A 13,367-nucleotide genomic window follows, 5' to 3' on the forward strand; every position below is an offset into this window, starting at 1 on the left:
GTGCATTTTTTGACAGTCCCTGTTTGCTTTCATTAGAATAGACTCCGTTAGCCAATACGTCACACACACTATGCTCTCTAAATCTCTTCATCTGGCACAATATTTCTTTGATTCTCTGAAAGAACACCTGCTGTTCATATGGGCCTTTGAGCTACTACTCCCAGACCACCCTTACCAGTGGCAATTAAGATTTACACTAGCAGAAATGAGGTACATCTCTCATGTCGAAGACATTTCTTGTTTCCATTGTCTTCGTGTACACTTTTACGACTCTGATGACTGCTCAATGGCGATTAATGACCAACTGATTGGCTCCACCTTGAGCAAAACTAACATGTTTCTCACAAAATTCCTTACATTTCGGTGAACGCTTGTCTGTAGAATCTGACAATCGCAAGTTTCATTTGTGTACCCAAGAATATTAAAAACACACGCTAGAAATACAGAAGGCGACTAATTTTCCCAGCTCATCTAAAAATGTTACGTTGAACTAACTTTCTACCTATTTTCAAATTAGTACCCGTATCAACTTACATCTTCTTGTTCTTTGTTCAACACAACTGACAACCCATCTGATTATAAATCACCACCTAAATTTAAAAATTAGATGATTGCCTGTGAATGAGAAATCAGTGGTGCTTCCGTTGAAGTTAATCAGAAAGGCGGAAACTGGTTTGATTGAATGTATGTGTGGCACTGTCTCTGCCATCGACACTAACGATGCGCGACATGTTCCAATATGTTATCACACTATCACTTCCCCCACCCTCAACAAATTCACACACCCTGATTTTCTCTGATCCCTCTTGTCATGTTTCTTGTTATCAATTTTTTTTAAAAATTTTAATACAATAATGAGTATTTCCATTTTAAAATAACACTGGTAGTGCAGAAATGACCTTTTTTTGGAATTTTTTATTAACTAATTAAAATTAATAGAATAAAATTTTTGAAACGTCTGAAACATTTTAGAGTAGCATTTGATTTTTTTAAACCCATTTTGAAACCATTTCGAAAAATGCCCATTGCCGCTACTCCACAAATTGTATTTTATTTTTTTACATGTTTCTATTCCTCTGGCTACCTCTCTTGATTTAAATGATTTTTTTACAGTTTCAAAATGGATGAGACCGATCCGGTACCGGATATGTCTCTTCTACCAGATACGGTACCGGTTGTAGTGTCTGGTGATGGATCAGCAGCCGGAATTCAACTCTGCCCGGCCTTGATCCTCGGAAGCCCTCAAGCACTTCCAGGAGCTATAAAACATATTTACAGTCGGCTAGCAGCAGCTGCTTCGGAAGTTGATCAAGGTGTTCCTGATCTTATAATCTCACTCATTTCCCATGGAAATTCACTTTCCACAAAGTATATGTCATCAGTGGAAAATGGATTGAAATCATTTCTAATTGGTTGTGGAACCTGGCTCATTTCATCTGGAGAAGTCAATGATCCTATGTCCAGAGTTGCAAGTGGAGCATTGAAAAATGTATTACCACAACTGGAGCATCAAGCAGAAGTACTTCATATTCTGGTTAATTCTGATGATATGATAGCATCGGACACAACAAATTCAAAAAGTGTAGTTGATACTTCATTGAATACTTTGTTGCTAATTTGCAGAAAAGAACCCAACGATTCATATGAAACTGTCGCCTCGTCTATCGCTAAATTGAGAGCAGCCACAGCTGTAAAACTGGCACATCCACCTCCAGGTACCTTTATTTTGTTAAACCGATAATTATTGAAATTATTTAAGCACTTTTAATTGGCGTTCCATCCGAACCAATGAGTCCATCAACTTACGGAAATTCAGCAGCTATTCTTCTTTCTCCGTCGAATGATAAAAGACCATTTCCGGTCGCTATTTTTGCAGGTAAGTGTTTTTTTTTGAAATGTTGAGAGATCGCCAAAGATAAGAGAAATTGGAACCGGGGAAAATTTGTACTTTAAAAGCATGCTTTAGATAATCAATTTTGTACAATTTATTGCATTATTCTGTTAAATTCTCATAGTTAGAAAATTTTAATTTTATAGTTTGAACATTTCCGAAAAAGTTGCATACGAACCTGCCAAAAATTTTCAAATTTGCCGCCCACTCATTGGTTCAAATTATAACGAGAAATCTTACAGGTGCTTCGAAAGAAAGTTTAATCGAATTGTTATTTTTTGTGGAACATGGAATTCCCGTGATCATTCTTCAAGACAGCTGTGAATTATGTGCCATATTGCATTCCAGTCATTTACTTCTTGAAACTTCAAATTTTGATAATGACAAATTTATTAGTTGGTATGGCCGACATTAATCACACTAAACATACTAAGGCTAATTTTTAAGGTTACGATCTCAATTATATCCTCTTGGGCTAGCAGATTGCTACACATTGATCACGAAACTTTTAGTTTCATCAAATTCTGGAGATGTTCAGCTTATCGAGTTTATCGATTCAAGTCAACTTTCTGAACTTTCATCTGTAGTTGTTGATCGATGTTTAGAATGTTATGCAACTACGGGAGAAGAACGTCAAGTTCTTCTACTCGCTGCGAAATTGAATTCTCCGTCAGTTCTTTCATCAATGGATGTGGCTGCTCAACTTGACGAGGAACTTCTCACAATGATTCTTTGTGAATGTATAACAAAAGATGATCAACTTCATTTCTTATCATCAGTACTTCAACTAAGTCCTCCAATTCGAGTTACATCAAATATGCTCATTCGAATGATGCACCATGCTGATGAGCACTTTTTCACTACAATCGTGCTATGTCAATGCATGGGATACTCTTATATTCCATCTGAAATTGATCCAAGATTTGCGAACGATATTCAAAAACTTGTGAAGAAATTGTCATTTGGAGTTGATAATCTTTTTGATCCAAATGTATTCTGTAATGATTCTTCACATCGGGACAAACATGAATCTATTAGAATTCTTGCTATTTGGAGTTTATTACTTCATCGTCCCGGAATTGTTAAATGTCTGGCAGCATTTGCAGATGAGCCTGTCGCTTTTTCAATGGTTCTATCGAGAATCGCTAGATCCTTGGGACATGAGGTTCGTAGAAGGAATAGTTTGAAAAGTAGTGAAAAGAATTTCAGAGTCACGACTGGCACTTTTATGAAAAATCATTGAACACGTTGTCGGACAGTCTCTCAGGATCGGCGACAACACTTTTTGATACAGTAAGTTTGAAGAGTTTTAGATTTAATACTTTACATTATTGAAGTAAATTTAAACAATTTTCTCACTGATGCAACTTTTTAAAAATTTCATGTTAAGGTATTTTCAACGTCTCCAGCAAAAGCTTACCAACTTCTCTGCCAGCCAATGGAATATTTTTATGGATTCAATATGACTCAACTAGCTTTCCATGTAAGTAGAACATTTTATTTGTTCTTAATTATTTCACTATTTTAGTGTAATGCGAGAGAGATCATTGCTCACGAGTGTTGTCAGAGATGGGTTCATCGAAAACTTTATGGAAATCTTCAAGCCAAAAACTTCCCAATTTTCCTTCCGAAATGGGCCAAAATTTGTATATCCGCTGTTCTAATAATTCCTGTGAAGTTTTGGATGCTTGTCCGACCAAGAGAAAGGACAAAGCAAGATACGGTATCACCAACTGTAGCTCTACTTGATGTTGGAAAGTTTCCACAGAAGCAAAGAGCAATTTCAACTTATAGGTAAGCATTATACTTGGAAATTAATATGCTCATCAAAAATTTTCAGTGTAATCTCTTCGAGAAGTGAAGCTCTAACAGCTCTCACTGCTCCACTTTCCACAGCTTTCGGTTTCAATTCTGCTTTGAATGGAGCTGAATCGGCTACACCACAGTCAATGGTTTTTCCTTTGAATATTGAAGAAATTGACAAAGACCCAAGACCATTCGGAAAAAAGGTTTTATAACAAAACTTTGAAAAGATTGAAGTAACTTCAAATTGAAATTTTTTTAGAATCGAATCCGTCGTGCTCATGCGCCTACGTTATCAACATTTTATTCAACACCAATTGTCAAATATTGGCTTTCTCTCTTGTTCCGAATCGTTTTTATTTGTTGCTTGGCTTACTCTGTAAGTGTTCTCTACAAGAACAGTTACTTTTTCATCTAGATATTTAAGGTAGTACTACCAGGATGTGGATCAAACCTTTGGGATACCGGAATGTGGGTTTGGTCATTCTTCTGGTGGATTGAGAATTGTTTCGTGTTGACTGCCAGAGCAAGGAAAATACCCCTATCACTAATGCCTTGGAGAGTATTTGATGTGTTCGCATTTTTCGTTTTTCTGATTCTTCTCCTCGTGATGAAAGTGTTTCCAGTGACTCCAGTGCTAGAAGTTTTGGTGAGTGTTTTATTTTTATTCTTCCAAGTTTTTCTAATCACATTATCCATGAAGCTTCTTTTGAATTTATTTCGTTTTGAATTTAGTTGATTTCAGACATTAGAAAAATTTTAATCTTTCAAGTTTTTTACACTATTGCTCAAGGGAACTCCAGTCAGAAAACATTTCTCAAAATTTTTTCAGGGTATTGACTCGATATACTCTGCAAAAGTAGTATCTGCATTCTTTGTTCTGTATGTCAGTTACTCTACTCTGTTCACCTATATTCCACTATCTGACATATTTGGACCAATGATTGTCCGAGTCAAATTAATGCTTCTTCGAGATTTTACCAACTTCTTATTCATGATTGCATTGGTCATGTTAAGCAGTGCAGTTGCAATTCAGGCGGTTGTATTCCCTGATAGACCAGTTACAATGGAAGTGTTCAGAAAGACATTATCTTGGATTTGGTTGAGTCTGTTCACTACAGATCTTTCAAGTAATTTAAAATTATAAATTCAAATCTATCCTTGATATTTTTCAGACCTATCTGAATCGGAAACTTGTCGCAAATCGTTCCTCGGTGCTCCAAAAAGATATTGTTCGTCAGTAGGCCAATATGCAAATCCATCATGTCCTTCACAATCTCTTCCTGCCTATTTGATAGTAATCGAATACTTTGTCATTCTGAAATTGTTGCTGTGGCCAATTCTTTTTGCATTTTTCTCAAAAACTGCAAAAAATGTGGACGACGAGGCTGATAAAATTTGGAGATTCCAATTGTACTCGTTGGCGGAAGATTTTAGGTAAGAGAATGGAAATTAGTTTTTACAAAACATTCCAGTAAGGGAAAATGTATAATCTTACTCCTATGGTGATAAAATTACTGAATAAAATTACTGAAAACATTTAAACTTTTCAAAAAAGTTGATATGTATATGGTCAAAAAATATTTATCAAAAAGCAACATTTTAGAACTGACAAAAAGACAAAATACTGACGGTACTCCATCTTTGAGGTCATCAATTTTCAGACTGCGCCCACCACTTCCTCCACCACTTACCATTTTCTGTCTCATTTGCTCGGCTTGTTGTCGCTTCTCCAACTCATTCTCCGGTTTCTTCTCAGACTTTGATCATCCTGATTTCGAAGCGAGAGACAAGTGCAGAACCACGTGGAAATTTGGATCAATCTACCGTAACCCATCTGTTCCATTCAAGAGAAACGAGTTTGTGAACTCATTCTGGAGAAAGCTTTCGATGGAACAATGGAAAAATACACAGCAGAAAGCGAAGATATCAGCAAACAAATCAGAACTTCAGGAACTTCATAATATTCATGTAAGATTTATTTTTTTAAACACAAGTTTAAAACTGAAAATAATTTCAGAACCACATTCGAATGATGACTTTGCGAGATTCATATGAAAATTCGGGTACACGAAAAGCTTCAGAACTTCAATTTTTCGAGAAATACCCAGAAAGTAACATTCTGAAGATTAGTGTGAACATGGTGTCTAAGCCATGGACAGTGCTTGTACCTAGATACAATCCCCCCTTCTATTGTAAGCCTGCGGAAGATTTTCCATCAGATGTGCAAAAGTATGTTGATATTGCCACGGAGCAAAATGTTGGAGAACTAAAACGAATTTGGAGAAGCCGTCAGGCAAATGATGTTACTAGTAGTAATGATAAATGTTGGAAGCTCTCAGCTGCCGGCTTCCCATTGAATCCGAATGGTCGAACTGGAATGGCTGGAAGAGGAAATCATCCGAGATTTGGTGCTAATCGACGTTGTTATTATGTCGTTTTGAGTGGTGGAGTTGAAGCGAAATGTCAAGTTCTAGTTGATAGTCAGAAGAATATTCCAAATGAATGGCATCTGGAGAACTCGTCGAAAGATGAACATCTGACATCTATTTTGAAGATGATTGGAATTTCAGATTCTGACGCTCATGTAAGTAACCAAAAAGATTACTTTTAAAAATTTGTGATGTATTTTCAGATGTTTTCAATGCGACGTTTGGATAGCTCAATTATCACTGCGGACAAAAGAATACCATCCAATGACACGAGTCCTGCTCATTTGGCTTCAGAAGTTGCAGAAAATGAAAACGATACAGACAACGCGTGGACGGAGCATGATGTTTGGGCTATTTCTCTCCGAGAACGACGTATAATAACCACAATTATCGGTTATTCGTGGCTTCCTACGAGTGCAATTCGTGGAACAGTGCTTCCATGGCAAGCAGATCTTGTTTTCCGAGCAAAGACAATATACGGGTTATAATGCTACAACTTTCATAAATTATGAATTCACTTAAATTGTTATTCGATGTTTGTTTTTTAAAGCTGATAGCTAAGAGATAATTTAATAAAGCTTGGAAGAATAAAAATAAAGCACTCACCAAAACACATATAATGAGAGGCCTAACAAAAAATGTAGGGGTACTGTAGCAGTTTTGAAACAAATTTTTCTAAATATTGTAGAGCGATTGTTGGTTAGGTTTGCGGAGTGTTGTGCAGTAAAACTGTAAGAACTGTCGCGAATGCGGAGAACCAAGAATACTTCTCCTTGTCGCCACTTTATTACTTAATATTATTTCCTTTAATTTAACACAATTATTATGTATATTCATTAATTAATTATCGTCATCTTCCTTGTTTTTCCCGTTATTTTTGGTCCGTTTAGGTGTGACACGGAGATAAAAGATACCTTAGCAAAATAAGTTCTTTTCGTGAAAAAACAAATCTTCGTATTTATTAAACAACTTTGTTTCTGTTAACAAATAAATAAATCCTTGCTTTCGATTTTACGATTTTGTGGCTACGGTACACAATGTTCACTCCGCAAGCACCGAAACTGACGACAGTTTTTCTATCAGTTATTTTTTTCATTCAACCTCGAACTTTTTTCGCGTTTATTCATTTCTCGCGTGAACTTTTTGTCTTATTTTATTTTTAAGCTTGGCTTCACGTGGCACCGCGCTTTTAACACATCCGTGCGGCGTTTTGAATTGAACTTTAAATTGGAAATTCCCAAAAACCCACGATTTTTATGGATTTCGAATGGAAAATGCGGCGATACAGGGTAAGATTTCCCAAAATTGTAATTTTAAATCTTAAGGCCATTAAGAAAACAAGTAAAAACCGAATTTATTTTACCATTTGGAAGAATAAAAAACAAAATTCATATCATTTTCCCATTCACTTTCACCTGTTCGTATCACTTCCAACAAAGGAAAACTGAACTATTCTTGTTTTCAATTTTCCCATTTTCCCATATTCCCCACAGCAGCCCTTTCCGTGCATTTTTGCGTCGCCGTGTTGGCACTAAAGTGACACGGTTGACCTCAATTTGCCCCTTCTTTTCTTTTCTTCCCTTGTCTTCTGCCTCTCTATATTTACCCAACAGACTTTAACATCTCGACACTTAACTTGTATATTCGCCTAATTTATTACAGATCGATTCTATGAAGTATGAACAACGAATGAATGCCGGAGGTATGATAAAATTCGATTTATCAACAATTTTTATCAATCACTATTCATTTTCAGCTTCTGGTTTCGATATGAGTGACTGGAATAATCCTTACAATGCTTCACCTCCGTCTTCTAGAGGAGGCGATGATGACGCTTCATCCGTTAACCATTCAAGGTCAGTGAATACAAGAATTTCACACGCCGATCGATATCTTTTCATCGCTTTTTTTTCAGGCCTCGACGCAGTCGGCTGGACAACGATATTCCACAACCAAGAAGACCCATTCTTATTCAACCAGCTCGCCCAGTATCTCAAAAGAGTAACCGGCAGGGTACTGGAATGAGTAATGGTTCAAGAGGCCTCAACTCAACTTTCAATGGATATGACCGTACTTATTCAAGGTTTAAAACAAGGGAGTTTCTTCTTCTAATTATGGAAATTTGCAGATATCACCAAAACTCTTCACGTGGCCCAAGCGAAGGTTTCTCTGGTGCTCCTTCAGCTCGAAATGCATCTGGATATGCGAGTGATTACGCGAATAGTCGTGCTGGTGTGGGATTGCTGCCGAACAACCACCGTGAGCCTGTGAGACCACGATCAACTGCTGCTGAAAGATATGCGAACGCATCTTCAATGAGAAATGGTTTTGTATATGATAGTGGAGAGTCTGATAAGACTTCAGAAGAGCTGGAAGAAGACGAAGAAGAGGAAGAAGTACGAAATTTTTATATGGAAGGACGAGCACAAGGCTCCAGGAGTGTAACAAATACCCTTGCCTCTGAAGTTTATAATAGCGAAAGTGAAAGCTATTACTACGGAGTTGTGAAACTTGGCTCTGCTATTGTTGATCATGTGTTCCGAACGATGCCTCCTCCGGAAAAATACTATAAGATGCCGCCAATCGACCGTGTCGCTTATGTATTCTACTGTGCCGTTAATAACAAACCTTACAACAATATTGATGAGTTTCACGTAATTTTTAATCGTGAATTCTACTCCTACCGCGGGTATGGTGATTCTAAAGATCTGGCACTTTTTAAGGTAAGATTACTGACAAAATTGAATTGCTTCATATTTTAAATTACAGGTTTGCAAGCGGATGCAAGAAGAATTCTCCCTGAAGCAACTGGAAGCCGACAGATTGGCGTACGAAAAAGCACGACAAGAAGCTGCAGAGAGCGAGAAACTGGATTTCAATCAGTGAGTATGGAACCAACGGTACAATGAGCAAAAATATTATTATAGGCATAAAATCGAGGAACGCGAAGAGCCAAAACTTAACATCTCGCAACCCGAAGAAGTGTTGAGCAACGGACCACTTCATTATCACTCCTGCCTTCAGTTTGCTACCATTGGTGTTGGAGGAAAATTGGTGATCATTAAACCAGCGGGAACCATCGATAGTATCACTGGACATGTTCTAAGTACATCCAGCGTTCATGTGGATGATCTGAAAACATTTCTTCATTTCGATGAACAATCTGGAAAAGTGATCGAATCAGTTCAGAACTTTAAAGGACCACTGATTGCTGGACAAACTCCAACTCATTCCGTTCGTCTCTACATCCAACGACAAATCGACGCTCTTCGCCAGATCAGAAATGCTGGTGACGTAAAGAAAAGTGAGGTGGTGGATGCTCTTCTCGTCTGGCAATTGCTCGAAATCATGGTTCAGCAACATGGAGTAAGAATTGTTTTAATTTGAGAACTTAGTAGGAATTTAACATTTTAAGAGAGTCACCGGACCCGATGTAGCAACACTGCTGACAAATGCCTCGGAAGAACTTGGTGAAAAAACTGGAATTTCAAGCAATGGGACATCCGAGTCTGGTTCGAAGTTCGAAGCAAAGGAGCGGTTCAATAAGTATCTTCTTGGTGGTCACATTAATGTAATTTTGTCTAATCTTGTTAATTAAATAATTATAATTTTTCAGGAAGCTGTTGAAAGTGCTATAACCGATGGACTCTATGCCGACGCAATGACATTGATCCGTAGACTGCATCCAAATGACGCTAAGAAAATTGAGGAAATCGAGGCACGATTTATGAATCTTCGTTCCATTGACGATCCATTCGCAACACTGGTTGCAGTTTCAAGTGATCAACCACCTCCGATTCTGACGAATTCGGCGTTCGATGATGACAACAATTGGAAACGACATGCGGCCATTGTTCTTGCGAATCTAAACTCGCAGACCGCTATGCAAACGGTACGGCAGGAGAAAAGCAAAACTAAAACTGTAAAATTTTTTTCAGATCTATCATCTCGGCTTGCTCCTAGCAAAAAGAGAACGAAACTGTGCTGCTGATTTCTGTCTCCTTGTTGTATGCATTCTGGCTGGTTATGATCCATTTATTCCAGTGGCTCACGACGGAGATGAAACTTCGAGAAAGCACATCGGCCTTGTGCATAGTGGATCTAACTTGTTGAATCGAGTTGATGGACTATCAGGAACCGCTGGGTAAGATTACTTAACACAATATGCATAACATAAAACATGCTTTTCAGATTCTCATTCACTGATCTTCATGCTACTGATATTTTTGATTATGCTCTCCGACTGGGAAATAACAATGTCGATTCACCACTAGCAAAATCGATTGATTATCAGTTAGCTCGTATTGAATACGCAAAGAAGCTGTCGTCTTTTGGTGGATTTGCTACGGATGCGTTCAGATATTGTACAGAAGTAGCAAGATCGTTGTGGATGTATGTCGCAGCTTTCGATAAAAATGCAATGTTTGATCTTTGCGATCTGGCTGAGAGTCTTCAATACATGGCTGCCGCAACTCCTGATGAAAGTGGTTGGATTACAACTATGAGAGGAATGCTAGGTGCAGCTCCAGTTCAAGAATCTCAACAACATGTTCCACAGCCACAACCAGTGGAAAACAAATCTATTTCGTCTGAAGCTAAAAAATGGCATGATGAGCATCAAGCGCCGCTGGAGATTGGATCACGTAACGATCAACAACATAACGATAAAACTGTCGAGAAACCAATTGCACCCGGACGTGCTTCTTTGCCTCCACCTACCCTGGTTACTGAATCGTCATCTGAATCGACATTTACAGATAAATCCGATTCTTCGGTTACTGTCGCTGCGTCAGCATCAAGAACTTCAACGTTGACCTCATCCACTTTACCACCACCACCATCCCTTCCAAAAACTATCGAAAAACCAATCTCAACACCACCACCAATTTCTAAAAATGTTGTTCCTGAGATGACGCCTCCAGCGATTGTGAAGCCACCGATGCCAACGTTATCGATGCCTATTCCACCTGTCAGTACTCCAATCATGGTATCACCTCAACCTATTCCTATTCCGAAACCTGTTGACGCCAGCATTGCAAAAAGTCCTCGTTCGGAACTGGATGATTTATGGGACACTTCACCGCCAAGCAATCAAACTTCATATCCACCTGCACCGCGAAATATTCAACCATCTTATTCGCCTGCACCTAACTTTGCAAACCCAACAGCTCCAAGTGTACCAACACCACCACCAGCCGTTTCTTCTGCTCCGGTTCTTCAACAAGCAACACTAGGACAAGCATCTATTCCAAATGCTAAAACTGTGAGTTTTCTGTGAAACCTTCAGAATGACAAGTAATTATTTTTAATTATTAAAGACTGCGCCGCCTGTCCCACAGAAACAACCTGAACTTGCATTGAATGAACGAAAAGCATCTAAAGGATGGTTCGGATCGATTAAGGAAAAAGTCATCAAATCGATTCCATCAGCAAACCAAATGATCCTGCCTGACGATTCAAAGCCAAGTGTATGTTAATTTGAAAGCCGATTTTTTGAATATCAAATATTCATTTGTTCAGATCGTTTGGGATCCTGTTCAGAAAAGATATGTTGGTGCTGGAGTAGAAGAAGAGGTCGTAGCTGCTCCACCGCCAGTCATGTCAGCTCCTCATTTGATGGGTGGAGGTCCTGATTCTAACAAATCGAGCACGAATAGTCTGCGAAGTGCTAGAAGTGGAGTTGGATCACGATATCTTCAATCGGGAATGGCCACTAGCCAAGCACCAGCTATGGACACTGGAATGCCACCGATGATGCCTCCAACCATGCCAATGTCATTCAGCTTTATGCCTGCACCCACTGAAGGTATAATTAATTGAGAATTAGTTTTTTCTTCAATTAATTTCATTTTCAGATGATTCCTCCGAATATGTTGATCCATTCAGCGGTGAACCAACGGCTCCTTCCGAATCATTATCCAAACAGAATAACGATTAATATGCTTCAATTCTTCCAAATTATATGTGTTGTCGTCCCCATCGCCTTTTGTATCCCCCTCCCACCCACTATCATTCTTTCAAATAACCATTTCCTGTTATCTGGTCAGGCCCGTTTCCTCTAAAAACTTCTGTGATTATTCCATAGTATCTTCCTTCTTTTTTGTTGTGCAACTATATATGTTACGGTTTTATCTGAAAAATAAGTAGGCTAGTTTTTCTTTGTTCTGACGAGAAAATATGTGCTCTGAATTGATTCTCTGGTAAATAAATATATACTGAAATGAATAAATATAATGTACCGTGAAATCACTATTTGAATTTTACATTTGAAATCGAATTAAAAACAAAACAAAAAACTAATCGAATACCATTATTTCGCAAATTCGAAAATGTATCAACTGGACGTGAGTTTTCTCTTAATATTTCTGATTGATGTTCGAATATTTAAAGTCTTGGTACTCAGTGCTCTTCGAGCTTCTTCTCGTCGGTTTTTCTCTCTACAACTCGCTCAGAATGACTACTTGGTGGGATACCGTAGCCAGTAGGTCACAATTATTTTCAGGCAGTTTCCAGAAAAAAGATTTTCAGAAGGAGCATCTATCGCAGTGAATGGAGCAGCGAAACATTCACCTTCGGTCGCTGATCACTACGGTATTCGTACTGATAAAAATAGTGTTAGAAGCTATAGAAAGAGTAGCGTCGTGAGTTTTATTGAGACTAATTGAATAAATGTGTATATTTCCAAAATTTCAGAGATCACCAATTACGTTCGAAATGGGAGATGGGATTGAAGTAGCTCACTGATGGATCGTAATTTATTGGAAAAATGACGTTCAGAATAAATTTGATATTGATTAATTTTTGTCCACATTCTAGTAGGCCAGGCAGGCGAGGCGTGCGAGGACGCCTCAGGCAAGCACAAAGAAGAAGAATAAACAGGCATGTAAACAGTAGGCATGCAGAAGGCGTGTAGGCATGAACATAGGTGTGAAACTTTCCTTTAACATATTGTTGTGTTCAAAACTTTGTATCGCTTATCAATTTTTACAAAGGATTCTGTGATGTTAATGTGAAATGATAAATTTAACAATCAAATTGTTTTTCTCCTGAACCCCCTGGAATGCCTATAACCAAGTAAACTAAAAGGTGTTTTAGCCCCCTTCACTTCTCTTTCCCTTCCATTACCTCTTGTTTCTGCCTTTTAATCCAACTTTCCACAAGTTGCTCCCCTTTTTTCCTTTTTTTCCATAGCCACTTTGCTGTCATTGAAGGCACCTTTTTTGTGTCACACTCCGCCCATT

At 38.2% G+C, this 13,367-nt stretch overlaps 3 protein-coding genes and 3 non-coding genes across 7 annotated transcripts; 4 read left to right on the plus strand and 2 right to left on the minus strand.

The window, feature by feature from the left end:
- Positions 1 to 703: 703 nt before the first annotated feature.
- Positions 704 to 853, plus strand: ZK512.15. Its single transcript, NR_052587.1, has one exon. It is a non-coding gene; the product is annotated as an Unclassified non-coding RNA ZK512.15 (non-coding RNA).
- Positions 854 to 1,026: 173 nt separating this feature from the next.
- Positions 1,027 to 1,176, minus strand: ZK512.14. Its single transcript, NR_052588.1, has one exon. It is a non-coding gene; the product is annotated as an Unclassified non-coding RNA ZK512.14 (non-coding RNA).
- On the plus strand, positions 1,118 to 6,724 carry ced-11. The gene is made up of 15 exons (NM_066620.6): positions 1,118 to 1,715; positions 1,760 to 1,876; positions 2,134 to 2,290; positions 2,339 to 3,056; positions 3,101 to 3,184; positions 3,282 to 3,374; positions 3,420 to 3,685; positions 3,732 to 3,900; positions 3,957 to 4,073; positions 4,122 to 4,343; positions 4,527 to 4,824; positions 4,870 to 5,131; positions 5,359 to 5,665; positions 5,715 to 6,281; positions 6,330 to 6,724. The coding sequence occupies exons 1-15, from the start codon at positions 1,121 to 1,123 to the stop codon at positions 6,612 to 6,614; spliced, it is 4,257 nt and encodes a 1,418-aa protein (NP_499021.1). The 5' UTR covers positions 1,118 to 1,120; the 3' UTR covers positions 6,615 to 6,724.
- A 676-nt stretch (positions 6,725 to 7,400) lies between these two features.
- sec-16A.1 (Protein transport protein sec-16A.1) lies at positions 7,401 to 12,369 on the plus strand (the record flags this gene model as incomplete). Of its 2 annotated transcripts, NM_066621.5 has the most annotated exons (14): positions 7,401 to 7,415; positions 7,789 to 7,828; positions 7,883 to 7,982; positions 8,042 to 8,209; positions 8,255 to 8,849; positions 8,896 to 9,008; positions 9,054 to 9,492; positions 9,542 to 9,697; positions 9,743 to 10,018; positions 10,065 to 10,270; positions 10,318 to 11,389; positions 11,445 to 11,594; positions 11,647 to 11,932; positions 11,982 to 12,369. In NM_066621.5, the coding sequence occupies 14 exons, from the start codon at positions 7,401 to 7,403 to the stop codon at positions 12,062 to 12,064; spliced, it is 3,699 nt and encodes a 1,232-aa protein (NP_499022.1). The 2 variants fall into 2 exon arrangements, with proteins under 2 accessions (NP_499022.1, NP_001293651.1); NM_001306722.3 differs by lacking the exon at positions 7,401 to 7,415 and having other exon boundaries at positions 7,798 to 7,828; positions 11,982 to 12,064.
- A 79-nt stretch (positions 12,370 to 12,448) lies between these two features.
- On the plus strand, positions 12,449 to 12,922 carry ZK512.10 (DUF4752 family protein). Its single transcript, NM_001027832.5, has 4 exons — positions 12,449 to 12,470; positions 12,517 to 12,607; positions 12,655 to 12,767; positions 12,820 to 12,922. The coding sequence occupies exons 1-4, from the start codon at positions 12,456 to 12,458 to the stop codon at positions 12,868 to 12,870; spliced, it is 270 nt and encodes an 89-aa protein (NP_001023003.2). The 5' UTR covers positions 12,449 to 12,455; the 3' UTR covers positions 12,871 to 12,922.
- On the minus strand, positions 12,451 to 12,594 carry ZK512.13. Its single transcript, NR_052589.1, has one exon. It is a non-coding gene; the product is annotated as an Unclassified non-coding RNA ZK512.13 (non-coding RNA).
- Positions 12,923 to 13,367: the final 445 nt, after the last annotated feature.

The sequence above is a fragment of the Caenorhabditis elegans genome, chromosome III (assembly GCF_000002985.6).
Source record: "Caenorhabditis elegans chromosome III".
NCBI classification, from domain to species: domain Eukaryota; kingdom Metazoa; phylum Nematoda; class Chromadorea; order Rhabditida; family Rhabditidae; genus Caenorhabditis; species Caenorhabditis elegans.